Source organism: Phasianus colchicus, chromosome 15 (assembly GCF_987193195.1).
Source record: "Phasianus colchicus chromosome 15, bPhaCol1.hap1.1, whole genome shotgun sequence".
Lineage (NCBI taxonomy): Eukaryota > Metazoa > Chordata > Aves > Galliformes > Phasianidae > Phasianus > Phasianus colchicus.
The window spans coordinates 1,874,556-1,899,532 of record NC_143450.1 but is presented as its reverse complement, the minus strand read 5'-3'; the positions used below and the strand labels follow the sequence as shown (position 1 = coordinate 1,899,532).

Here is a 24,977-nt window from a genome sequence, read left to right as displayed (position 1 = left end):
ATTCCAGTACTTGACCACTCTTTCAGAAAAGTAGTATTTCCTAACATCCAGCCTAAATCTCCCCTGGCGCAGCTTGAAGCCATTCCCTCTAGTTCTATCTCTAGTTACACGGGAGAACAGGCCGACCCCCAGCTCACTACAGCCTCCCTTCAGGTAGTTATAGAGAGCAATAAGGTCTCCCCTGAGCCTCCTTCAGACTAAACAATCCCAGCTCCTTCAGCTGTTCCTCAGAAGGCTTATGCTCCAGACCCCTCACCAGCTTTGTCGCCCTTCTCTGAACCTGTTCCAGGCCCTCAATGACTTTATTGCAAGGGGCCCAAAACCTGATTGCAGCCAGGGGCCAACAGTACTTGAGGTGTGGCCTCACCAGAGCTGAGTATAGGGAGACAATCAACTTCCCTGTTTCTGCTGGCAACATCGTTCCTGATGCAAGCCAAGATGCCATTGGCCTTCTAGGCCACCCAGGCACACTGCTGGCTCATGTTCAGCCGAGCATCAATCAACACCCCCAGGTCCATTTCCTCTACGCACTCTTCCAGCCACCTTGACCTAAGCCTGTAGCGTTGAATGGGGTTTTTGCAGCCAAAGTGCAGGACCTGGCATTTGGCCTTGTTGAAACTCATCCCATTGGTTTCAGCCCAGCTATCCAGCCTGTCCAGATAGGCCCTGTTCCTTTGTAGGGCCTTGCTACCCCAGGTAGACCAACACATCCAGCCAACTTGGTGTCATCCAAACATTTACTGAGGGTGCACTCAATGCCCTCATCCACATCATCAATAAAAATATTGAAGAGGACAGGCCCTAGCACCCACCCCTCGGGAACAGCACTCGTGACCGTACGCCAGCTGGATTTAGCTCCATTCACTACCATTCTCTGAGCCTGGCCTTCCAGCCAGTTCCTTACCCAGCCAGGAGCACACCTGTCCAAGCCATGGGCTTTTGCAGGAGAATGCTTTGGGAGACAGTGTCAAAGGCCTCGCTGAAGTCTAGGTAGACTACATCAACAGCCTTTCCCTCGTCTACCAGACGTGTCACTAGATCATAGAAGGAGATCAGGCTGGTCAAGCAGGATCTGCTCTTCATGAACCCATCCTGGTTAGGCCTGATCCCCTAGTTGTCCTACACATGCCGCATGATCTTCCACAAGACAATCCGCTCCATAACCTTTTCTGGCACCGAGGTCAGGCTAATAGGCCTGGAGTTCCCCGGATCCTCCTTACAACACTTCTTATAGATGGGAGTAACATTGGCAAGGTTCTGGACACCTCTGGAGGCGTCTGTGACATCACCAGTCAACGAAGAGCACTGATAGATAATTGCGAGCGGCTTGCCTATCACCGCTGCCAGTTCCCTCAGCACTCTTGGTTGAACACCATCCGACCTCATGGACTTGTGACAGTCCAGCCATTCTAGTAGGTCCCTGACTGCGTCCTCCTGAATCACGGGGGATTCTGTTCTGTCCGCCAGTCTCCAGTTGAGACTACCAGGTCAGAGAGTGGAGTACCCTGAGGATACAGGTGTGACCTTTAAAGACAGATGTAAAGAAGGCATTCAGAACCTCGGCCTTTTCCTTATCCTCACTGATCACATTCCCAGCCTCATCCAGTAAAGAATGAAGATTATCTTGAGTCCTCCTCTTACCACTGATGTATTAGTAAAAGGGTTTCTTGTTCCTTTTAACCCCAGCGGCCACGTTGAGTTCAAGCTGGGCTTTTGCCTTCCTGATTTTCTCTCTACACATCTTGACAACAACTCTGTACTCTTTCTGAGTCACCCACCCTTCTTCCACAGGAGGTAGATTCTCTTTTTCTCCCAGAGCCTGAAGAATAGCTCCCTGTTCATCCATGATGGTCTTCTTACCCACAGGTTCATTTTGCGGCTCAGGGGGACAGCCAGCTCCTGCACCTTGAAGACTTCCTTCTTGAAGAGCAACCCCTTTACTCTCTAAGACCAAAAACCAGGGGATTCCCCTTTCAGCCTTATAAATAGTTCTAAGTGTGTTCCCTGGAAGTCCAAGGTAGCAGTTTTGCTGTTCTCCCTCCTGGCTCCACCAAGAATCAAGAACTCTACCATTTCACAGTCACTCTTTCCAAGAAAGCCCCTGACCTCCACATCTCCCACCAGACCTTCTTTGTTTGCGAACAGCAGGTCAAGTGGGCAGCTCCTCTTGTGGGCTCTCTCACCAGCTGCATCAGAAAGTTATCCTCCATACACTCCAGAAACCTCCTACACTGCTTCTTCTGCATTGTATTGTATTCCCAGCATATGTCAGGGATGTTGAAGTCCCCCATGAGGACAAGGGCTGACGATCGCGCAGCTTCCACCAGCTGCTTGTAGAACTCCTCATCTGTCTCTTCAACCTAGCTCAGCAGCCTGTAGCAGACACCCACCAGGAAGTTCTGCTCTATAAGCCCATCCCCTGATCTTTACCCTTAGGGTTTCAACGTTATCATTCCCAGTCTCAAGCTCAATAACATCAAGGCATTCTCTAATATAGAGAGCCTCCTTCCTTGCCTATCCTTCCTGAAGAGTTTGAAGCCTGCCATTGCAGCACTCCAGTCATGGGAGTGGTCCCACCATGTTTCCGTAATGGCAACTGGGTCATAGTTAGCTTGTCACACAATGGCTTCCAACTCTTCTTGTTTTTTGCCCATGCTGCGTGCATTCGTGTAGATGCACTTCAGCTGAGCCCCACACCTCACCCCTAATCCCATTAGCACTCCTCCAGGCTCATTTCTAGTGGGCCTGGTTTTATCCCTCTACCTCCTTCAAATCTGGTTTAAAGCCCTCTCTACATATCCTGCCATGGGCAACGATCCGATTCCCCCTCTGGGATAGGTGATATCCTTCGGCAGCCTTCATACCAGGTGCTGACTAGACTGCCCCATGACCAAAGAACCCAAAATTTTTGCGTTTCACCAGCCTCTCAGCCATGTGTTTGTAAGGATGGTTTTCCTGCTCCTCTCAATGTCCTTCCCCGCCACCATAGGAATACAGGCAAATACTACTTGTATGCCACCACCTGCTGACCAGTGTCCAGCCAGCTCACAAGCAGTTGCTGACCCCCAAACCTGAGATATCAGCAACAGAGAAACATCTTATAAAAAACAGCTGTAAGCCATCATCAGCACATAATGTTGGGAATACAGCTCCTCATTCATGCCCCACAGCAGTTACAGTACCACCCAGTATCTGCTTCCTTATGCTCCTACCAATGCTCCTGATTCGCCCCTAGGACTTAAAAGAGAGGAAGGTGGACCTGTACCTTTCCTTTATTCTAACCTGATTGCTGGCACCGCTATGGCAGGGAACACATCCCGGCTGAGAAGAGGTTCCCCACACACTGCTCACAATGATGCCCTCATTTCACAACGACACGCTGTCCTTCAGATTCAGGTGTGGAACAGTGTAATAGCAACAGTGATCCTTAATGTTCCCCCACATGGGAAGAATAACTTTGCATGTAGCAGTGAATGATTCTGTCAGATTTATGAGTAGATTTTATTGGTTTCTGTCAACAAGCATTCAACTCTTGGAAATACATCAGCAAAGAGAAATAGCAAATAGCTTTGAACGTTCTATTATCTAATAATCCATAATCCTGAAATGCTCCAGAACCATTCTTTTAGACATTATGTTGGGAAAAGAACCAGATCAAACCAAAAACATAGTGCTCAAAGAGCAATATGTACAGCATACAGAAAGAGGGAACTCCTGGTTGAATGTGCACTGTGTGAATGTCAGCCATCTCTATGGCAGCCAGCTTCTCAGAGATATTAAAGAATACCTTTGCTGGCAACATTCAGCTTGGATTAACAGCAACACAGCCAGGCATGGAATTCCCTTATTACAGAGTCCACATGATAACAAAAAAGAATGCATAAAAGCAGATGGATGAAAATGATAGCTTCAATATCATACTATTTTCTTCCCATTTGTCACTTAATGCCCAGGAGCAACAGTACTAACACAACTAAATATCACATCTCTGTGTTCCCAACATGCATCCACCTCCAAAAAGTAACAAAATTTCAAAAGGACTAAATTAATAGACTGCTGGATCAGCGGATATTGTCCTTGAGTCCTCACACAGCAGAGCTCTGCTTCCCTGGTTATTTTTGGTACAACGTTGGTGTCTCCTTCATTTTGCTTGGAAGAGACCTGCCCATGAGGACCGAGATGCTTCTCCTTCTGCTCCCTTACTGATGGCTGAGCCAGGGGCTTTGATCCAAACTGCCATTCTCCTCTGCTGCCCCGGGAGCCGTGCCTTCAGACAGGGGAGCTCGGCCCTGCAAAGAACACAGTGGACGGCTGACATTGTCAGTGAGAAGCTGGGAAGCCTCATCTGAACCAATGTGAATGGGACACCACTCTTCCCTGCCCACAGGCAAAGAAAGAGGAGGCCAGGGAAACAGCTCTCTGACCCGAACAGGACAACAGTAAAACCCTATAATGAACCCTATAGACCTATCAAAGCCCTAAATAAACACCCCAGAAAATTGGAAATCTTTTTTTGGATCAGGAAGAGGGGAGCAGACAATGACGGTTCCCTCATGAACAAATAACAAATAACGTGCTTTAAAGCCAACGGTAACTAGAGGATAATGGGTGTGGGAACTCAGTAACGGAGGGGAAAGAGACTCTGAGGGGACATCAGCTCTGCCGTCGCTAACGCTGTGCAGGAGAAACACGACGCCATCAGCGCCGCGGCCTCTCCGCAGCTCCCTGCCGTCCCACAGCCGCACTCGGGGCCGAACCGTCACTCCCAGCCTCCGTCCCCGCCTCCCTCCTCCCCCACAGACAGCGCGCTGCCCCCGCGCTCCCCCTCGTCCCCCGCGCGGGGCTCCGCTCCCTCACCTGCACGGCCCAGTCGCCTTCTTCTTGCCCGAGGCCGGCCGAGCACAGCGAGCTCCGCTGCTCGGCCGCGCCCTGCGGCAGCCCGGCGGGGAAGCAGGGGAAGAGCGGCCCGAGGAAGCGGAACTCGCTGTCGACGGTGCCGGCGGCGAGGCGGACGTCGTAGACGTAGCTGCGGGGCAGGGAGCCGGCGCCGCTGTCGGCGGCGGAGCGCGGGAAGGCGGGCAAGGTCCCCGGCTCGCCCCGCCGGGCCCGCCGCACCTTGGCGGCCACGGCGGCCGCCGCGCCGGCCACGAAGAGCGCGGACACGCAGGCCAAGCAGACGCTGAGGTACAGGGTGAGGCGGCCGTCGGGCTCGGCGGCCGGCGCCTCTTCGCTCGCCCGCAGGCGGCCCTCGGAGAAGCCGTCGGCCAGGGCGACGGCGAGGGTGGCGCTGGCGGAGCGCGGCGGCCGCCCGCGGTCCCGCACCAGCACCACCAGCCTGTGCCGGGCCGCGTCGCGCTCGCCCACGGCCCGCGCCGTGCGCACCTCGCCGCTGTGCAGCCCCACGCGGAACAGCCCCGGCTCCGTCGCCTTGGCCAGCTCGTACGACAGCCACGCGTTCTGCCCCGCGTCCGCGTCCACCGCCACCACCTTGGCCACCAGGTAGCCCGCCCGCGCCCGCCGCGGCACCAGCTCGCCCAGCAGCGCCGCGCCGCCGTCGGCCGGCGGGTGCAGCACCACGGGCGCGTTGTCGTTCTCGTCCCGCACCAGCACCCGCAGCAGCGCCGTGGCGCTCCGCGGCGGCGAGCCCCCGTCGGCGGCGCGCACCGTCACCTCCACGGCGCGCACCTCCTCGTAGTCCAGCGGCCGCACCACGGACACGTCCCCGCTCTCGGCGTCCACCGACACGGCGGGCCGCTCCTCGCCCTCCTCCCGCACCAGCGCGTACCTCACGCGCCCGTTCGCGCCCGCGTCCGCGTCCGTCGCCTTCACGCTGCCGATCCGCACCGCGCCCGCCTCGTTCTCGCTCACCCACATGCTGTACGCCGCCTGCGTGAAGCGCGGCGCGTTGTCGTTCACGTCGCCGATCCGCACCCGCACGCTTTCGCGAGCGCTCAGCCGCGCCCGGCCCCGGTCCGCCGCCACGATGCTCACGTTGTACTCGGCCGTCGTCTCCCTGTCCAGGGCCGCGCTGGTGCGCAGCTCGTAGTGGTCGGCGAACGCGGCCGTCAGGCTGAACGGCACGTCGCCCTCGATGGCGCACTCCGTCCGCCCGTTGTCGCCGGAGTCGCGGTCTCGCACGCTCAGCAGGGCCACCACGGTGCGCGGCGGGGCGTCCTCGGGGATGGACGCGCTCACGGAGCTCAGCTCGATCTCCGGCGCGTTGTCGTTCACGTCCAGCACCTCCACGTGCACTTTGCAGTGCGCAGACAGACCGCCGCCGTCCGTGGCTTTTAGTACCAGCTCGTGTGTTTCTGCTTCCTCAAAATCCAGATTGCCCGAGATGCGAATCTCTCCGGTCTCAGCGTCCAGATCAAAGAGCTGACGGGACCCCGGTGATGTCTGTGTGAATTCGTACCGCACTTTGCCGTAGGAGCCTTCGTCGGGATCCGCGGCCGACACCCGCACCACCAGTTGCCCCGATGGGCTGTTCTCGGCCACGCGCACCTCGTACACCTCCCGCAAGAACACCGGCACGTTGTCGTTGGCATCCAGCACCACCACCCGGACCTCAGCCGTGCCCGACCTGGGCGGCGAGCCCCCGTCCACAGCCGTGAGCACCAAATGCAGCTCCTGCTGCTCCTCGCGGTCCAAAGCCCTCTCAAGGACGAGCTCCGCGTATTTGCCACCACGTTTTCCCTTTTCGATAGCTAGGGAGAAATGCGAGTTTGGAGAGAGGCTGTAATTTTGCAAACCGTTAATCCCCACGTCCTTATCCCGTGCTTCTTCTAGGGGGAACCGAGACCCAGTGGATGCCGTTTCGGATATCTCCAGAACCACTTCCTTCTGCGGGAACACGGGGGAGTTGTCGTTCACGTCCCGAACCTCCACCTCCCCGCGGATCAGCTGCACCGGGTTCTCAAAGAACAGCTTAAAGAAGAGCGCGCAGCTCTCGCTGTGCGGACAGATCCGCTCTCGGTCCAGCGTCTCCGTGACCGTCAGGACGCCGCTGTGCGGATCGAGGCGGAAATGCTGCTCGCTCCCCTCGGACACCACGCGCGCCTTGCGAGCCGCCAGCTGGCTCGGAGAAAGCCCCAGGTCCCGGGCGACGTTGCCCACCGACGAGTCCCTCGCCATTTCCTCCGCCACGGAATAGCGCAGCGGTTCGGCCCCGCTCTCCCACACGCAAACGCACACGAGCCACAACAGCACTCGCCTCTCGCCGCCGCCGCTCCGTCTCCCGCTCGCCGTCCCGCTCCGCCACGGCCGGCCCTTCCCGGCGGCCTCCATGCCTCGCGGCCTTTCTCGCCGGCCCCGACGCACGGCGAGAGCTGCCGCTCGCCGACCGAAAGCCGCCGGACTTTCCCAGCGGCTCGGCCCCGAAGCCCCCGAGCGCCCGCCTCCGTGCCCCGCCGCCCTTCCCGAGCGGCTCGCGCGGCTCTGCTGGGCGCCTGCGCCTGAAAGCGCGCTGCGGCCAGAGGGAGCTGCCGCTCCGTGGCCAACATCCCCACCCAGCGGCGCAACGGCGAATTGCTCCTTCTCCGCCTTCTCACCGGCGCTGCCGATGCGGATGGAGTTCCCGGTTCCAATCTGTTTTCCTCCTGTAAATACTATCCCAAAGGGCAATGTAAATACTCGCTCACGCAGTGCTGCTTTGGGTATCACTTCCCGGCTTTCCACCGCGAACTCTTTTGCTCTGTGCTGTCTCAAAGTGGGAAAATGGGATTTCCATTCAGTGTACATCCATGTTTTCCTCACTTTGTCTTCTGTATAATCAGCAAATTAATTACCTGGAGCTTTCCAGACAGCTTACAGGGTTACGTGCCTTTTTCATTTGTTCAGAGGTTTCTCATTGCTGAGACCTTGATTTGAAGTTATTCTTCTTCTGGATCAGTTGATGGAGAGGACTTGCAATCAGACTAAAATGCAGAATATGCACTCTTGAGAAAATGGAAACTTTTCAGAAAGCTTGCATTTCTTTTTTGCCAGTTGGTGGAAACACAGCTTTTGTTTTGTTGATCTCCTCCTTTGCGATCAGATGATGTCCATCTTGCCTTTTCATTCCTCAAAAAATGGATCTCCTACGCAGGGAAAAAATGGCTTACAGACGAATTTTGATTCTTTTCCTACGTTTCTCAAAACCTTCTTCTGCTCTTTTGCCCCATGCAATAATGCCATCAGTGTTGTGCAGGTGTTCACAAGCTTCTTTCTGTTCCATTGCAGTTTATATTATTCCTTTGGAAATTGTAGGGACATTTCCAGCCCAGGGGCAATCCATACCAAGTGTACTTCTCCCAGTTTGTATATGTATCTGGGAGTTACTCCAATGCAAGTGTCAAACCTTGCACTTTGAAATCTTGAACCTCATTAGGTTCACACAGACCCACCTTTCAAGATTGCTGAGGTCCCTCTGGATGGCGTCACTTCCTTCTAATGTGTCAACCGCACGCTCAGCTTGGTCTTGTCGGCAAACTTACTGAGGGTGCTCTTGGGCCCATCATCAGTGTCATTGATATCGACGCTGAAGAGCTCTGGTCCCAAGGCAGAACGCTCATCTCTGGCTTCCATCTGGACATAATGCTGTTCAATACAACCCTCTGTCTACAGCTTTCCAACCCATTAATTATCCATCATATTGTTCACCACACAAATCCATACCTCTCCAATTTAGAGATAAGGATGTGGATCGTGCCAAAAGCCTTGCACAGGTCCAGGTAGATGACTTTGGTTACCTTCCCTTTGTCCACCAATGCTGTTACTCCATCATAAAAAGCCACCACATTGGTCAGGCACGACCTTCCCATGGCAAAGCCATGCTGGCTGTCTCAGGTCACCTCATCTGTTGCAGCCAGTTCTCCTTTCTCCTTTACCAAAGGTGGTATGCTCTCTTGGGCCTGCCTCTTCTGGCCAATCTACCTACAGAATCCCTTCTTGTGGTTGTTAACATCCCTTGCTATGTTCAGTTCCATCTGTGTCTTGACTTCCCTAATCTTTCTATGTAAGTCCAGACAGCATCCCTCTACTCTCCCCAGGTGACACACCCTTGCTTCCGCAATTGCTACAGTCTCTTCTTTTCCCTCAGTTTGACCAGCTGATAATTGCATAGTCATGTCAGTTGCCTGGCTCCCCTGCCCTCCTTCTTATTCTGAGGGACAGAGATCTCTTGTGCCCACAGAAAGACATCCTTGTAGAGTATCTGGCTTTCTTCCACTGCTTAGTCACTTAAGATCTCTACCAACAATTCCTTAAATAACCTGAATGCCAGCTGACTGGCTTTGCTGCTCACTATTTCCAGACTACTGGCTCCATTATCCCAGCACTGGAGTTGCCAGGTGACAAGTCAGTAATTTCTCTCTTTATGGGTTATGACAGTAAGTTGCATGACATTTGCAGTCACTGTCATGTCTTCCGTATTGGAGCAACTGATACTGACAGAGACAGTTCCCTGGTTCAGATAGAAGGCCTGGCACAGTGACTGGAGAAACTGCAGGGCCTGTTCTGAGGGTTGCAACCAACAACTTCAAGGACTGCAGCAACTGTAGGGCTTCTCATGCTACTCGGAGCAACCCCAAAGGGTGTTGAGTGCGTTGGAGCAACCACAGGGCTTTTCCCAGGTGAAGGAGCAACGTCAGCACCTGTCATGTGAGTTGGAGTAACCACAGGGACTGTGCAAGGGTTGTTGAAACCACATGGCATGTAAGGAGAGTTGCAGCAACCACAGAGTGTGTTTAAAGAGTTGGGGCAACCACAGGGCCTGTTGCATGCTTAGCCTGGGTCTTGTTTTGGTATCCAGATGTGCCTCAGAGCCCTGGGAGATTCAGGGAACCAGAAGTGTGTGGTACTCTGCCAGGAGTCGGGTGGCTGAGATAAACAGAGACGCTCCTGATTGCTGTGGCTGTCTGTACAGGCCAATGTCAGGGTTCTATTGGTTATAACATTACACTGTTTCTTTATGAAGCTTCTGGCTGTGAGCTCCCAGAAGAGAGTGGCTGGTGCCAAGGAGAGCATCCATCTGCAACAAGAGAAATAGAGCCCACATGGGAAGTACCTGAGCACTCAGAGTTAGCGCTCTGAGTGCGTTTATGTTTATGCACCACAAACACCACTGTGGTCCTTTTAACAGCAGTTGGGACTCCCAGTCTCACAGATATCTGATGAAGGGAAAGGATATACAAAGTCAATCTCTCTCCTGCTTGTAAGCTCATTCAAGTATTGGAAAGCCACAATGAGGTCTCCAGAGTCCCTTCTCTTAGCTCAACAAGTCAGTCTGCATCAGCTTTCCTTCATAGCAGAGGTGCTCCAACCTTCTGATCATCTTCATGACCTCCTCTGGTTTTACTCCATTTGCCTTATGTCAGTGCTGGTGGGCACAAACCTGGACACAATATTCCAGCTGGGTCCTCACAAGGACAAAGCAGAGAGGGACAGTCACTTTTCTCACCCTGCTAACCATCTTTCTCCTGATGGAGCTCACAATACGGTTGGTCATCTGGGCTACAAGCACGCGTTTATGGCTCACGTCAAGCTCTTTGTGCACCCGAAACTCAGAGTCCTTCTCCACAGGGCTGTTCTCAGTTCGTTCTTCTCCCAGAGTGCAATCAAACCTGGGAAGAACCTGACCAAAATCCAAGTTCACCGCATGGACATACTGAACCTCATTCAATTCACATGGACACATTTCCCAAACTCCTCTAGGTCCATTGTGATAGCATCCCTACCATCTACTGCTCTGACTGTGCCACTCAGATTGTCATCTGAAAACACGCTGAGGGTGCATTTCATCCCACTGTCATTGACAGAGATGTTGAAGAGCACTGGTCACAGAACAGACCTCTAGGGGAGGACAGTATAATTCCCTAGTTTTATTGGGGAAGGAAGCTTCTTGCTATTGTAAGCGGGCCCTCAGCTTCACTCAAATGCAGCTGCTGTGTATTTCTTAGAGACACATCCCAAAAGATTTAGGGCCAACGTGATTTATAGCCAAAGGCCAAAGGGGATTCGGGGACTGTATCATTCATTTGACACAGAAACATGATAGGCTAAATAGCACCAGAGACAAAGTCAGTTTTCTATCCTTCCCTCCCTCCCATCCTACCTCCCTCTCCCCTCACTTCCTTCCTTCCCTTCTTTCCATGATTGCAATGCAGTCATCCTTCCATGCATCCATCCTTGCACCATCCATTTGGGAATGTTACCATCTCTCAAGATATTACTGATATCAGTAAAACAGAAATTTCCAGTAAAAACAGTCATGAGCTATGTACTTCAGTAGAAAAAATGGGGAATACAGCTTGCAGCAGAACTGCCAGATCACATCCTGAACCAATGGTTCAGCACCAGGTGTAAAGGCATGGCTAATCCAGGGATTTCAGCTGCAAGCAATGTACTTGAGTGACTGGAAGCACTGATGCCTGGATCCACACCTCCTCACCCCTCAATCACAGATGAGGGAGTAGCATCTTTCTGGTTTGACACTGTAGTCCATTTAAGCCATCTGCAGTCATTGGAAGGGTTGGGAATTTTTTTTTTTTTTTTTTACCTGCTATTGCTCCATTGTGTTTGTATCCTGTAAGAGCATACTGCCATCATCTTCTTTTGCCATACACTTCCTGTCATGAAAAAATGACAGTGACACCTGGGATCCATTTGTTTCTGCTCCTGATTGGCCTTTGGCAGTTCAGAGAGAGGAGGGGACCCATAATCTCACTTATTGTAACTTCAGCTTTGGAGTGTGTATAGCCAGGAACACAACCAGGCAGAGAAGAGCTTCTAAAAACACCACCCAGTCTGATAGCCCTCTGTTCACAAATGATACGTTGCTCTTCACCTTCAGGTGTAGAAGGGTGTGAAAGGAAAATTAGCCATGTAGGGCTGTAAATAACACACTTGTATGTCACCAGCCCAGAGCTACCTGAACCATTCTAATCTAGCAGCTTTTTCCACCTGCTGCTTATTTAGATGTCATTCACTGGTTTAATTCTAGGAAATGTGAGCATCTTACAGAATGTACTTCTGTAATCACAATCTCCACGTGCGCAGCAATACCTTTTCACAATGCAGCAGACATGAAATGTTTGGTAAGGTGCTGTCAGTTCCACTTCTTGTATAGTTGTAACCACTCCCATGGAGTATTTTCCACCATTCATAATTAGGTGCAGAGATAGAGCATTGGTCACCTTTCTCATTCAGCAATATCTAAAGCCAACTGGATGGCCTACAATTATTCATATTGACTATATTCACTCTCTCCTTCGGGGGTTTCTGTAACTTGTCATGAAGGACTCCATATTCCATAAATGCTCCTGTAAGGCCAGGAGAAAGATAGTTATGGTCTCCACTATGGGTCACGACAATAAATTAACATTAACAGTCATTGTCAGTCATTGTCTTCTCTTATGTACAGGGGCAATTGATACTGATACAGTTGGTTCCCTGGTTCAGATAGAAGGCCTGGCACAGGCACTGGAGGAACCGCAGGGCCTGTTTTGAGGGTTGGAACAACTTCAAGGCCTCCTGCAGGAATTGAAGCAACTATAGGGCTTCTCATGCAACTTGGAGCAACCAGAAAGAGTGTTGAGTGGCTTGGAGACACCGTAGGGCCTATTGCAGAGGAAGTGAGAAACTTCAGGGCCCGGCCATGAGTTGGAGCAACCACAGGGCCTGCTGTGAGAAATGGGGCAACCACAGGGCCAGTTGCATGGGTTCAAACAACCACAAGGCCTCTCATGGGAGTTGAAGAAACAGCAGGGATTGTTGCTAGGAATGCAGCGACTCCGTGGCCTGTTTTGAGGACTGCTGAAACTACAGGGACTGCCACAAGATTTGAAGTAACGACAGGCTGTAATGGAGGAGCTGGAACAACTGCAGGGTCAATAGCAGGGTTTGCAGTAACTACAGGCCTGTGGCGGTACTTGGAGCAGCCACAGAGCACGGAGCAGGGCTTGGAGCCACCACAGCAACTGGCACAGGCCTCAAAGCAACCATAGGCACTGCAGTGAGGGCTGAAGAAACTGCAGGGCCTATCACAGAAGTTGGAGCAGCCGCAGGGCCTGTCACATTGTCATCAGAGATAGAGACCTTCTCTTCTCTTCTCTTGAGTGTCCTGAATAGCATTGATCGGGGTACAGAAGGCATAGGCCAAGCGCCATACCACTGCAGTGATGGCTGTCTCTCTACAGTTGACAGAGTGATGGCATATCTGCTGCAAGTTTTTCTGGACCCAACATGTTCTGGACTGCAGTTCCAAAGCACTGACCATGTCCAATCTTCTCAGGGCCTGCTAATATCCTCCCACACAGCCTGAAACTGCAATATGGTAGATCTCTGGCTTGTATTAATACAGAGCTGCTTAAACATAGACAAAAAGAGAAACATATTCAGGAGACACAGCTGTAGGATCATGCTGGTTTGAACATCTCAAGGACATTTAACATTCTCAAGAGCTATTGTAACTAGGCCAAAAGATAACGGGTAGGTGAAGGAGAAAGAAAAGTGAGGAAATGGAGGAAAACATGGCCCGTTCCCATAGTCTGGCTCTCTAAAGACACAAAGGAAAATGTGTAATTCTTCATAGTGTCTGAGAACTGGTTCCCTACGTACGAAGATGATGATAATATGGAGTACAAACACCAGCTGAGTAGTCACCTGAGCAGTAACCTGAGCACATCAGAACTTGATGTGACATGTAACAGCAATGATCACCTTCTTCCAGCCTCCTAAGGTAGTAAACAGCACAACAGGGAACAGAAATAGCAAATAAGGTGTGAAATGTAATCACTTCTAGAATACACTCCAAAGGACTTCCAAAAATAATTTAAAAGCTATCACGTTGCCCAGAAGCTAATGAACTACTATAACACGTATAATTCTGTTTTAACACACTCGGATAAGATCTGTCTTATCTCAGCCCTTCAGGCCACACATTGGACACCAAAAACAGTGTCCTGGTATAACCTGACAGCAGCTCAGCACCACACGTTCATTACTGACCACTCTCTTCCAGCAGGATGGGGGAGATAATCAGAATACAAAACCAAAGTAGAACTCCTGAGAGAAAATAAAGAGATGTAAAGGTGGAGACATGGAGACAGAAGTACAGATAGAGGTAGAGATACTGAGAACCACATAGACGTAGTCATAGAGATACTGAGATACAGATAAGAGACACAGATAGAGACAGACAAAAGAAGTGATGCACAACCACCTGTAGATACAAAGAATAAGGAATGGATGCACCACAAAATCACAGAATCAGCAAGGTAGGAAAAGACCTTCAAGATCATCCAGTCCAACCATCCACCTGTCACCAATAGTACTCACTAAACCATATCCCTCAACACAAAATCTAACCGTTCCTTGAACACCTCCAGGGACGCCCATTGCAGTGCCAGACCACACTTTCAGAAAAATAGTATTTCCTAAAGTCCAGCCTAAATTTCCCTTGGTGCTTGAAGCCATTCCTCCTAGTTCTGTCACTAGTTACACAAGAGAAGAGGCCGACACCCAGCTCACTACAACCACCCTTCAGTTAGCTAGAGAGCAGTAAGGTCTCCCCTGAGCCTACTCTTCTCCAGACCGAACAATCACAGCTCCTTCAGCCACTCCTCATAAGGCCTATGCTCCAGACCCCTCACCAGCTTTGGCACCCTTCTTTGAACCCGCTCCAGGGCCTCAATGTCTTTCTTGAAGCAAGGGGCCCAAAACTGGACACAGTACTCGAGGGGCGGCCTCATAAGAGCTGAGTACAGAGGGACAATCACTTCCCTGTTCCTGCTGGCAACACCATTCCTGATGCAAGCCAAGATGCCATTGGCCTTCTTGGCCACCCGGGCACACTGCTGGCTCATGTTCAGCCCAGCATCAATCAACAGCCCCAGGTCCATTTCCTCTACACAGTCTTAAAGCCACTCCGGCCCAAGCCTGTAGTGTTGCCTGGGGTTATTGCAGCCAAAGTGCAGGACCTGGCATTTGGCCTTGTTGAAACTCATGCCATTGGTTTTAGCCCAGCTATCCAGCCTGTCCAGATCCCTCTGCAGGGCTTTGCTACCCCAGGCAGATTGACACTTCCAGCCAACTTGGTGTCATCCAAACATTTACTGAAGGTGCACTCAATGCCCTCATCTAGGTCATCAATAAAGATACTGAAGAGGACAGGCCCCAGCACCAACAACTGGGGAACACCACTCGTGACAAGACGCCAGGTGGATTTAGCTCCATTCACTACCACTCTCTCTCTCTGGGCCTGGCCTTCCAGCCAGTTCCTTACCCGGCCAACGGCATACCTGTCCAAGCCACGGGCTGTCAGCTACTGCAGGAGAATGCTGTGGGAGACAGTGTCAAAGGCCTTGCTGAAGTCTAGGTAGAATACATCAACAGCCTTTCCCTCATCTACCAGATGGGACACTAGATCATAGAAGGAGATCAGGCTGGTCAAGCAGGATCTGCTCTTCATGAACCCATCCTGGTTAGGCCTGATCCCCTAGTTGTCCCACACGAGACGCGTGATCTCCCTCAAGACAATCTGTTCCATAACTTTTCCTGGCATTGAGGTCAGGCTAATAGGCCTGGAGTTCCCCGGATCCTCCTTACAACACTTCTTACAGATGGGAGACACACTGGCAAGCCTCCAGTCTTCTGGGACCTCACCAGTCAACAAAGAGCACTGATAGATAATGGCGAGCACCTTGCCTATCGCCTCCGCCAGTTTCCTCAGCACTCTCGGGTGAATCCCATCCGGCCCCATGGACTTGTGACTGTCCAGCTGGACTAGTAGGTCTCTGACTGCATCCTCCTGAATCGCGGGGGGTTCTGTTCTCTCTGCCAGTCTCCAGTTGAGACTACCAGGTCAGAGAGTGGAGTACCCTGAGGATAACTGGTGTGACCTTTAAAGACAGATGTTAAGAAGGCATTCAGAATGTCTGTCTTTTCCTTATCCTCACTGGTCACATTCCCAGCCTCATCCAGTAAAGAATAAAGATTCTCCTGAGTCCTCCTCTTACCGCTGATGATGTGTCAAAGGGTTTCTTGTTCCTTTTAACCCCAGCGACCACGTTGAGTTCAAGCTGGGCTTTTGCCTTTCTGATTTTCTCTCCACACATCTTAACAACTTCTCTGTACTCTTTCTGAGTCACCCGTCCCTTCTTCCACAGCAGGTAGATTCTCTTTTTCTCCCAGAGCCTCAAGAATAGTTCCCTATTCATCCACACCAGACTTCTTCCCTGCCAACACATTTTGCAGCTCAGGGGGACAGCCAGCCGCTGCACCTTGAAGACTTCCTTCTTGAAGAGCTACCAGCCATTTTGGGCCCCTTTACTCTCCAAGACTGAAACCGCAGGGGGCAACGATCCGTTTCCCCTATGGGATAGGTGATACCCATCGGCAGCCTTCATACCAGGTGCTGAGTAGATTCCCCCATTATCACAGAACCCAAAATTATTGCATTTGCACCAGCCTCTCAGCCATGTGTTTATAAGGTTGGTTTTCCTGCTCCTCTCAGTGTCCTTCCCTGCCACCGTAGGAATACAGGCAAATACTACTTGTATGCCACCACCTGCTGACCATGTCTAGCCAGCTCACAAGCAGTTGCTGACCCCCAAACCTGAGATATCCCCTCTTTTAGAGTTCTGTGCAATGTCACATGGTAGAGAATATCCCTCCAGACAGTTTAGGGCAGCACGCCTCATTCTGTCCCCTACCAGCTTCTTGTGCACCACCAGCACACTCACTCTCATGGCAGAATGAGAAGCAGAACTGTCCCTTGCTCTGTGCAGCACTGCTCAGCAACAACTCAGTAGTCACTGTTCTAAACGGGCTTTTCCTCCTAAAGATAAAAGAAACCATCATATCAGCCACTACAAAGGAAGACAGGTCAATTTACATGAAAAATAGGGCAATCAGCAACACAGAAACGGGTTACAAAAACTAGCTGTAGGCCATAATCAGCACATAAAGTTGGGAATGCAGCTCCTCATTCATGCCCCACAGCAGTTACAGTACCACCCAGTATCTGATGCCTTATGCTCCTACCAATGCTCCTGATTTGCCCCTCGGACCTCAGGGAGAGGAAGGTGGACTTGTACCTTTCCTTTATTGTAACCTGATTGCTGGCACTGCTATGGCAGGGAACACATCCCGGCTGAGAAGAGCTTCCCCACACACTTCTCACTATGACTGCCTTCATTTCACAGGGACACACTGCCCTTCAGATTCAGGTGTGGAACAGTGTAACAGCAACAGTGATCCTTAATGTTCCCCCACATGGGAAGAATAAATTTGCATGTAGCAGTGAAGCTCTCATTCTGTCAGATTTCTCAGTAGATTTTATTGGTTTCTGTCAACAAGCATTCAAATCTTGGAAATATATCAGCAAAGGGAAATAGCAAATAGATTTGAATGTTCTATTATCTAATATTCCATAATCCTGAACACAGCCTGGCATGGAATTCCCTTATTACAGAGTCCACGTGACAACAAAAAAGAATGCATAAAAGCAGATGGATGAAAATGATAGCTTCAATATCATACTCTTTTCTTCCCATTTGTCACTTAATGCTTACAAGCAATAGCACTAGCACAATTAGATATCACATCTCACTGTTCCCAGCATGCATCCACCTCCAAAAGGAACAAAATTTCAAAAGGAATAAAATAATAGAGTGCAGCATAGGCAGAGATTGTCCTTGAGTTCTCACACAGCAGATCTCTGCTTCCCTGGTTATTTTTGGTGCAACGTTGGTGTCTCCTTCATTTTGCTTGGAAGAGATCAGCCCACGAGGACTGAGATGATTCTCCTTCTGCTCCCTTACTGATGGCTGAGCCAGGGGCTTTGATCCAAACTGCCATTCTCCTCTGCTGCCCCGGGAGCCGTGCCTTCAGACAGGGGAGCTCGGCCCTGCAAAGAACACAGTGGACGGCTGACATTGGGGCGTAAACGCTAAGCACGTGTTGGTGAGAAGCTGGGAAGTCTCATTTGAACCCATGTGAATGGGACACCACTCTTCCCTGCCCACAGGCAAAGAAAGAGGAGGCCGGGGAAACAGCTCTCTGACCCGAACAAGACAACAGTAAAACCCTATAATGAACCCTATAGACCTATTAAAGCCCTAAATAAACACCCCAGAAAATTGGAAATCATTTTTTAGATCAGGAAGAGGGGAGCAGACACTGACGGTTCCCCCACGAACAAATAACAAATATCGTGCTTTAAAGCCAACGGTAACTAGAGGATAATGGGTGTGGGAACTCAGACAGCAACGGAGGGGAAAGAGACTCTGAGGGGACATCAGCTCTGCCGTCGCTAACGCTGCGCAGGAGAAACACGACGCCATCAGCGCCGCGGCCTCTCCGCAGCTCCCTGCCGTCCCACAGCCGCACTCGGGGCCGAACCGTCACTCCCAGCCTCCGTCCCCCTCCCCGCCTCCCTCCTCCCCCACAGACAGCGCGCTGCCCCCGCGCTCCCCCTCGTCCCCCGCGCGGGGCTCCGCTCCCTCACCTGCACGGCCCAGTCGCCTTCTTCTTGCCCGAGGCCGGCCGAGCACAGCGAGCTCCGCTGCTCGGCCGCGCCCTGCGGCAGCCCGGCGGGGAAGCAGGGGAAGAGCGGCCCGAGGAAGCGGAACTCGCTGTCGACGGTGCCGGCGGCGAGGCGGACGTCGTAGACGTAGCTGCGGGGCAGGGAGCCGGCGCCGCTGTCGGCGGCGGAGCGCGGGAAGGCGGGCAAGGTCCCCGGCTCGCCCCGCCGGGCCCGCCGCACCTTGGCGGCCACGGCGGCCGCCGCGCCGGCCACGAAGAGCGCGGACACGCAGGCCAAGCAGACGCTGAGGTACAGGGTGAGGCGGCCGTCGGGCTCGGCGGCCGGCGCCTCTTCGCTCGCCCGCAGGCGGCCCTCGGAGAAGCCGTCGGCCAGGGCGACGGCGAGGGTGGCGCTGGCGGAGCGCGGCGGCCGCCCGCGGTCCCGCACCAGCACCACCAGCCTGTGCCGGGCCGCGTCGCGCTCGCCCACGGCCCGCGCCGTGCGCACCTCGCCGCTGTGCAGCCCCACGCGGAACAGCCCCGGCTCCGTCGCCTTGGCCAGCTCGTACGACAGCCACGCGTTCTGCCCCGCGTCCGCGTCCACCGCCACCACCTTGGCCACCAGGTAGCCCGCCCGCGCCCGCCGCGGCACCAGCTCGCCCAGCAGCGCCGCGCCGCCGTCGGCCGGCGGGTGCAGCACCACGGGCGCGTTGTCGTTCTCGTCCCGCACCAGCACCCGCAGCAGCGCCGTGGCGCTCCGCGGCGGCGAGCCCCCGTCGGCGGCGCGCACCGTCACCTCCACGGCGCGCACCTCCTCGTAGTCCAGCGGCCGCACCACGGACACGTCCCCGCTCTCGGCGTCCACCGACACGGCGGGCCGCTCCTCGCCCTCCTCCCGCACCAGCGCGTACCTCACGCGCCCGTTCGCGCCCGCGTCCGCGTCCGTCGCCTTCACGCTGCCGATCCGCACCGCGCCCGCCTCGTTCTCGCTCACCCACATGCTGTACGCCGCCTGCGTGAAGCGCGGCGCGTTGTCGTTCACGTCGCCGATCCGCACCCGCACGCTTTCGCGAGCGCTCAGCCGCGCCCGGCCCCGGTCCGCCGCCACGATGCTCACGTTGTACTCGGCCGTCGTCTCCCTGTCCAGGGCCGCGCTGGTGCGCAGCTCGTAGTGGTCGGCGAACGCGGCCGTCAGGCTGAACGGCACGTCGCCCTCGATGGCGCACTCCGTCCGCCCGTTGTCGCCGGAGTCGCGGTCCCGCACGCTCAGCAGGGCCACCACGGTGCGCGGCGGGGCGTCCTCGGGGATGGACGCGCTCACGGAGCTCAGCTCGATCTCCGGCGCGTTGTCGTTCACGTCCAGCACCTCCACGTGCACTTTGCAGTGCGCAGACAGACCGCCGCCGTCCGTGGCTTTTAGTACCAGCTCGTGCGTTTCTGCTTCCTCAAAATCCAGATTGCCCGAGATGCGAATCTCTCCGGTCTCAGCGTCCAGATCAAAGAGCTGACGGGACCCCGGTGATGTCTGTGTGAATTCGTACCGCACTTTGCCGTTGGAGCCTTCGTCGGGATCCGCGGCCGACACCCGCACCACCAGCTGCCCCGGGGGGCTGTTCTCGGCCACGCGCACCTCGTACACCTCCCGCGAGAACACCGGCACGTTGTCGTTGGCATCCAGCACCACCACCCGGACCTCAGCCGTGCCCGACCTGGGCGGCGAGCCCCCGTCCACAGCCGTGAGCACCAAATGCAGCTCCCGCTGCTCCTCGCGGTCCAAAGCCCTCTCAAGGACGAGCTCCGCGTATTTGCCACCACGTTTTCCCTTTTCGATAGCTAGGGAGAAATACGAGTTTGGAGAGAGGCTGTAATTTTGCAAACCGTTAATCCCAACGTCTTTATCCCGTGCTGCTTCTAAAGGGAATCGAGAGCCGGGAGATGTAGTTTCAATAAGATCCAATACCACCTCCTTCTGCGGGAACACGGGGGAGTTGTCGTTCACGTCCCGAACCTCCACCTCCCCGCGGATCAGCTGCACCGGGTTCTCAAAGAACAGCTTAAAGAAGAGCGCGCAGCTCTCGCTGTGCGGACAGATCCGCTCTCGGTCCAGCGTCTCCGTGACCGTCAGGACGCCGCTGTGCGGATCGAGGCGGAAATGCTGCTCGCTCCCCTCGGACACCACGCGCGCCTTGCGAGCCGCCAGCTGGCTCGGAGAAAGCCCCAGGTCCCGGGCGACGTTGCCCACCGACGAGTCCCTCGCCATTTCCTCCGCCACGGAATAGCGCAGCGGTTCGGCCCCGCTCTCCCACACGCAAACGCACACGAGCCACAACAGCACTCGCCTCTCGCCGCCGCCGCTCCGTCTCCCGCTCGCCGTCCCGCTCCGCCACGGCCGGCCCTTCCCGGCGGCCTCCATGCCTCGCGGCCTTTCTCGCCGGCCCCGACGCACGGCGAGAGCTGCCGCTCGCCGACCGAAAGCCGCCGGACTTTCCCAGCGGCTCGGCCCCGAAGCCCCCGAGCGCCCGCCTCCGTGCCCCGCCGCCCTTCCCGAGCGGCTCGCGCGGCTCTGCTGGGCGCCTGCGCCTGAAAGCGCGCTGCGGCCAGAGGGAGCTGCCGCTCCGTGGCCAACATCCCCACCCAGCGGCGCAACGGCGAATTGCTCCTTCTCCGCCTTCTCACCGGCGCTGCCGATGCGGATGGAGTTCCCGGTTCCAATCTCCTTTCCTCCTGCACACACGATCCCAAAGCGCAATGTAAATACTCGCTCACGCAGTGCTGCTCTGGGTATCACTTCCCGGCTCTCCACCGTGAACTCTTTTGCTTTGTGCTGTCTCAAAGTGGGAAAATGGGATTTCCATTCAGTGTACATCCATGTTTTCCTCACTTTGTCTTCTGTATAATCAGCAAATTGTAATTACCTGGAGCCTTCCAGACAGCTTACAGGGTTAGGTGCTTTAAGGTATTGATTCACCATCACTCCAGCTTGCTTTCACACTAGAACAATAATTCTCTTCTAGGACAAAATCCTGATCATGTTGTCTTCACACCTCACCCAATGGACCCAGGGCTCTAATTCTTCCCCTGGTGAGTGGCATCTTCCTTCCCTCAAACGACAAACGTAACCTCCCTTGCACCTATGCCAAAGTGTGTTGCCACACCTGACTGAAAATTGTTCCCAGCTTCATACAAGTCAAGCAAAGAGCTGCATACTACTTTCATGGTTGAGAAGCGCAGAGGTTTTGGAATACCAGACACGATGCTACAGAAGGGCAGGGAAGAAATCAATCTCCCTCTTTTTACAAGCTCCACTTAAGTACTGTAAGTTCACAATGAGGTCTCCACAGATCCTTCTCTAGGCTGAACCAGCCAGTCTGCCTCAGCCTTTCTTCAAATCACAGGTGCTCCAGCCTGAACACAGACCTGCACACAGTATTCCAGGTGGTTCCTAATGAGAGCAAAGCTGAAGCAGACAATCATCTCTCTCCATCTGCTAGCCACATCTATTTTGATGGAGCTAAGGATACATGTGTCATTTGGGGTACATGCATGCACTTATGGCTTGTGTCAAGCTCTTTGTCTGCTTAAAATTCCAAGTCCCGCTTCACAAGGCTGCACTTTATTAGTTCTTCTCCCAGACTGTACTCAAAACCAACTTGGAACACCTTGCATTTGCATGTACTGAAACTCTATCTGTTCACATAGGCTCACTTCTCAAGCATGTCCAGGTCCTTTGGACGGCATCTCTTCCTCCTATTGTATCAACTGTACAACTCCAGTAAATGTTACCAACAATCTTGCTGTGGGTACATTTCATCCCACTGTCTAGATCCATTGATAAAGATTTTGTAGAGTAGTGGTCCCAAGATTGATGCCTGTGGGACAGCACTTGTCATTGGCCTACACCCAGACATGGAGCTCTTGACCCCAATCCTATGGCTGTGACCATCCAACCAATTCCTTATCCACTGAATAGTCCACCATTAAAATACATGTGTCTTCAACATACAGATACTGTGAGGGGACATGTCAAATGCCTTGCACAAGTCCATGTGGATGACATCACCTACTCTTCATTTGCCCAAGGATGCTGTTACTTCATCACTGAAGTACACCAGATGGGTCAGCCATCATCCATGGTCCTTAGAGAAGCAATGTTGGCTGTGTTGGATCACCTCCTTTTCTTGCATGTGTCTTAACATGGCTTCGAGGAGAATCTGATCCCTGATCTTCCCCGGCACAGACATGACACTCATGGGTCTGTAGTTTCCCAAGTCTTCCCAGTAGACAACACCCTCACTCATTCTTCCCTGCCTAACTCTTGTAAACAGCTTGTTGCCCTTGACTGCAGTGTTCCAGTTGTGCAATTCTTCCCAGCACGTTTCCATAATATCAAATAGTTAGTAGCTTTATAATTTTATCAGCTGGAATTTTCAGCTCCTGCTTATTTCCATGATGCACACACTGGGATAGAGGAACTTCAGATAGGCTTCAAGCTGCATTACATTTTGAATGAGCTCTCCCTGCTTCCTTTCAAACAGCTCTGAGGGAGGAGAATGCTACCTGAGCTCCCAACCCCTTCATCATCTCCCAAGGGATAGGAATTCTCTTGATGTTTCATAGTCCTCTTGTTGCATCCTCATTGACACCACATGAAATGCAGGATGGAGTACTTCTCCAGCTTTACCAGGTATGGGAGCTTCTTCTTGTTATTGCAAAGGCAGGTCCCCAACTTCACTCAGATGCAGTCACTGTTGCGCTTTCCTCTTAAATCAGTTTTGTTTGGATGCATGATAATATAAAAATAGTATCAGAGATTAAGTCAGTTTCTGTATTTCCCTTCCTTCCATGCACTGCATGCATCTGTCCATCCATCCATCCATTTGGGATACTTACCATCTCTCATGTTACCACTGATGTCAGCAACACATAAATGTCCAGTAAAAACTGTCATAGCCCAAGCAGACATAACTGGGAATACAGCTTGCAGTGGAATTACCAGGTCACAGCCTGAACCAATGGCTGAGCACCAGGTGAGAAGGCATCGCTAATCCTGGGATCTCAGGGGCAAGCAATGTGCCTGAAGGACTGGAAGGAGTGTAGCCTCTCCTCGCCACCTCCTCACCTTCATTTAAAGGTTTGCAGACAGGGGGGTAGCATCTCTTTAGACAGAGATTGCACTCCTTTGAGTCATCACCAGTCATTATGAGGGGTGAGCCAGTTTTCCTTTTTGTTACCTGCTGTTGCTCTTCTTTACCTCTGTTGCTCTCTTCATATGAAGGAGCTTGAACTTCTCCATGTACTTCCAATATCTCTTTTTCAGGTAGAGTGCAGCAGCCTCTGATCCTCAGTATCCCAGAGTCAAAGGGTATACAAAAACAAAGAGGATGACCAAGGGCCTCCCACAGAGCTTTCTGCCAGATTCTTCAGGTTGTTTTTTTTCCTTATCTGCAGTGTAGTTTAATTTTTTAATGTCTTGTCCTGGCCCATGAACTACCTCCCATTTTCATTTCTTCAGAGGTTTCTCATTGCTGAGACCCTGATTTGAAGTCATTCTTCTGGGTCAGTTGATAGAGAGGACTTGCAATCAGACTAAAATGCAGAATATGTGCTCTTGAGAAAACAGAAACTTTTAAGAAAGCTTGCATTTCTTTTTTGCCAGTTGGTGGAAACACAGCTTTTGTTTTGTTGATCTCCTCCTTTGCGATCAGATGATGTCCATCTTGCCTTTTCATTCCTCAAAAAATGGATCTCCTACACAGGGAAAATACGGCTTACAGATGAATTTGTACTCTTTTCCTACGTTTCTCAAAACCTTCCTCTGCTCTTTTGCCCCATGCAATGATGCCATCTGTGTAGTACAGGTATTCAGGAGCTTCTTTCCGTTCCAGTGCAGTTTAAATCATTCAGTTGGAAATTGTAGGGACATTTCCAGCCCTGGGGCAATCCATACCAAGTGTACTTCTCCCAGTCTGCATACATATCTGGGAGTTATTCCAATGCAAGTGTCAAACCTTGCACTTTGCAATCATGAACCTGATTAGGTTCACACAGACCCACCTTTCAAGATTGTTGAGGTCCCCCTGGATGGCGTCACTTCCTTCTAATGTGTCAACCGCACGCTCAGCTTGGTCTTGTCGGCAAACTTACTGAGGGTGCCCTTGGGCCCATCATCAATGCCATTGATGTCGACGCTGTAGAGCTCTGGTCCCAAGGCAGAACGCTCATCACTGGCTTCCATCTGGACATAGTGCTGTTCAATACAACTACAACTACAACTACAGCTTTCCAACCCATTAATTATCCATCACTCCTCCCTTATGTGTCTTAACATGTCTTCTAGGAGGATCTGTTCCATGATCTTCTCAGGCACAGAGGTGACGCTGACTGCCCTGTAGTTCCCCAGGTCCTTCTTCCTCTCTTTCTTGTAAATGGGAGTGACATTTCCTTTTTTCCAGACTCCGGGGACATCACCCAAC

General features: G+C 52.7%; 2 protein-coding genes across 2 annotated transcripts; both read right to left on the bottom strand.

Annotated features, from left to right (window-relative positions):
• Positions 1–1,119: 1,119 nt before the first annotated feature.
• LOC149915839 (protocadherin beta-15-like) lies at positions 1,120–8,565 on the bottom strand. The gene is made up of 4 exons (XM_090151090.1): positions 8,446–8,565; positions 4,858–7,698; positions 4,204–4,289; positions 1,120–1,480 (listed from the first exon to the last, which is right to left on the bottom strand). The coding sequence occupies exons 1-4, from the start codon at positions 8,563–8,565 to the stop codon at positions 1,120–1,122; spliced, it is 3,408 nt and encodes a 1,135-aa protein (XP_090007216.1).
• Positions 8,566–17,797: 9,232 nt separating this feature from the next.
• LOC149915838 (protocadherin beta-15-like) lies at positions 17,798–24,739 on the bottom strand. Its single transcript, XM_090151089.1, has 3 exons — positions 24,620–24,739; positions 18,488–21,328; positions 17,798–17,887 (listed from the first exon to the last, which is right to left on the bottom strand). Exons 1-3 carry the CDS (start codon positions 24,737–24,739, stop codon positions 17,798–17,800), a joined length of 3,051 nt encoding a protein of 1,016 aa, XP_090007215.1.
• Between the last annotated feature and the right edge of the window lie 238 nt (positions 24,740–24,977).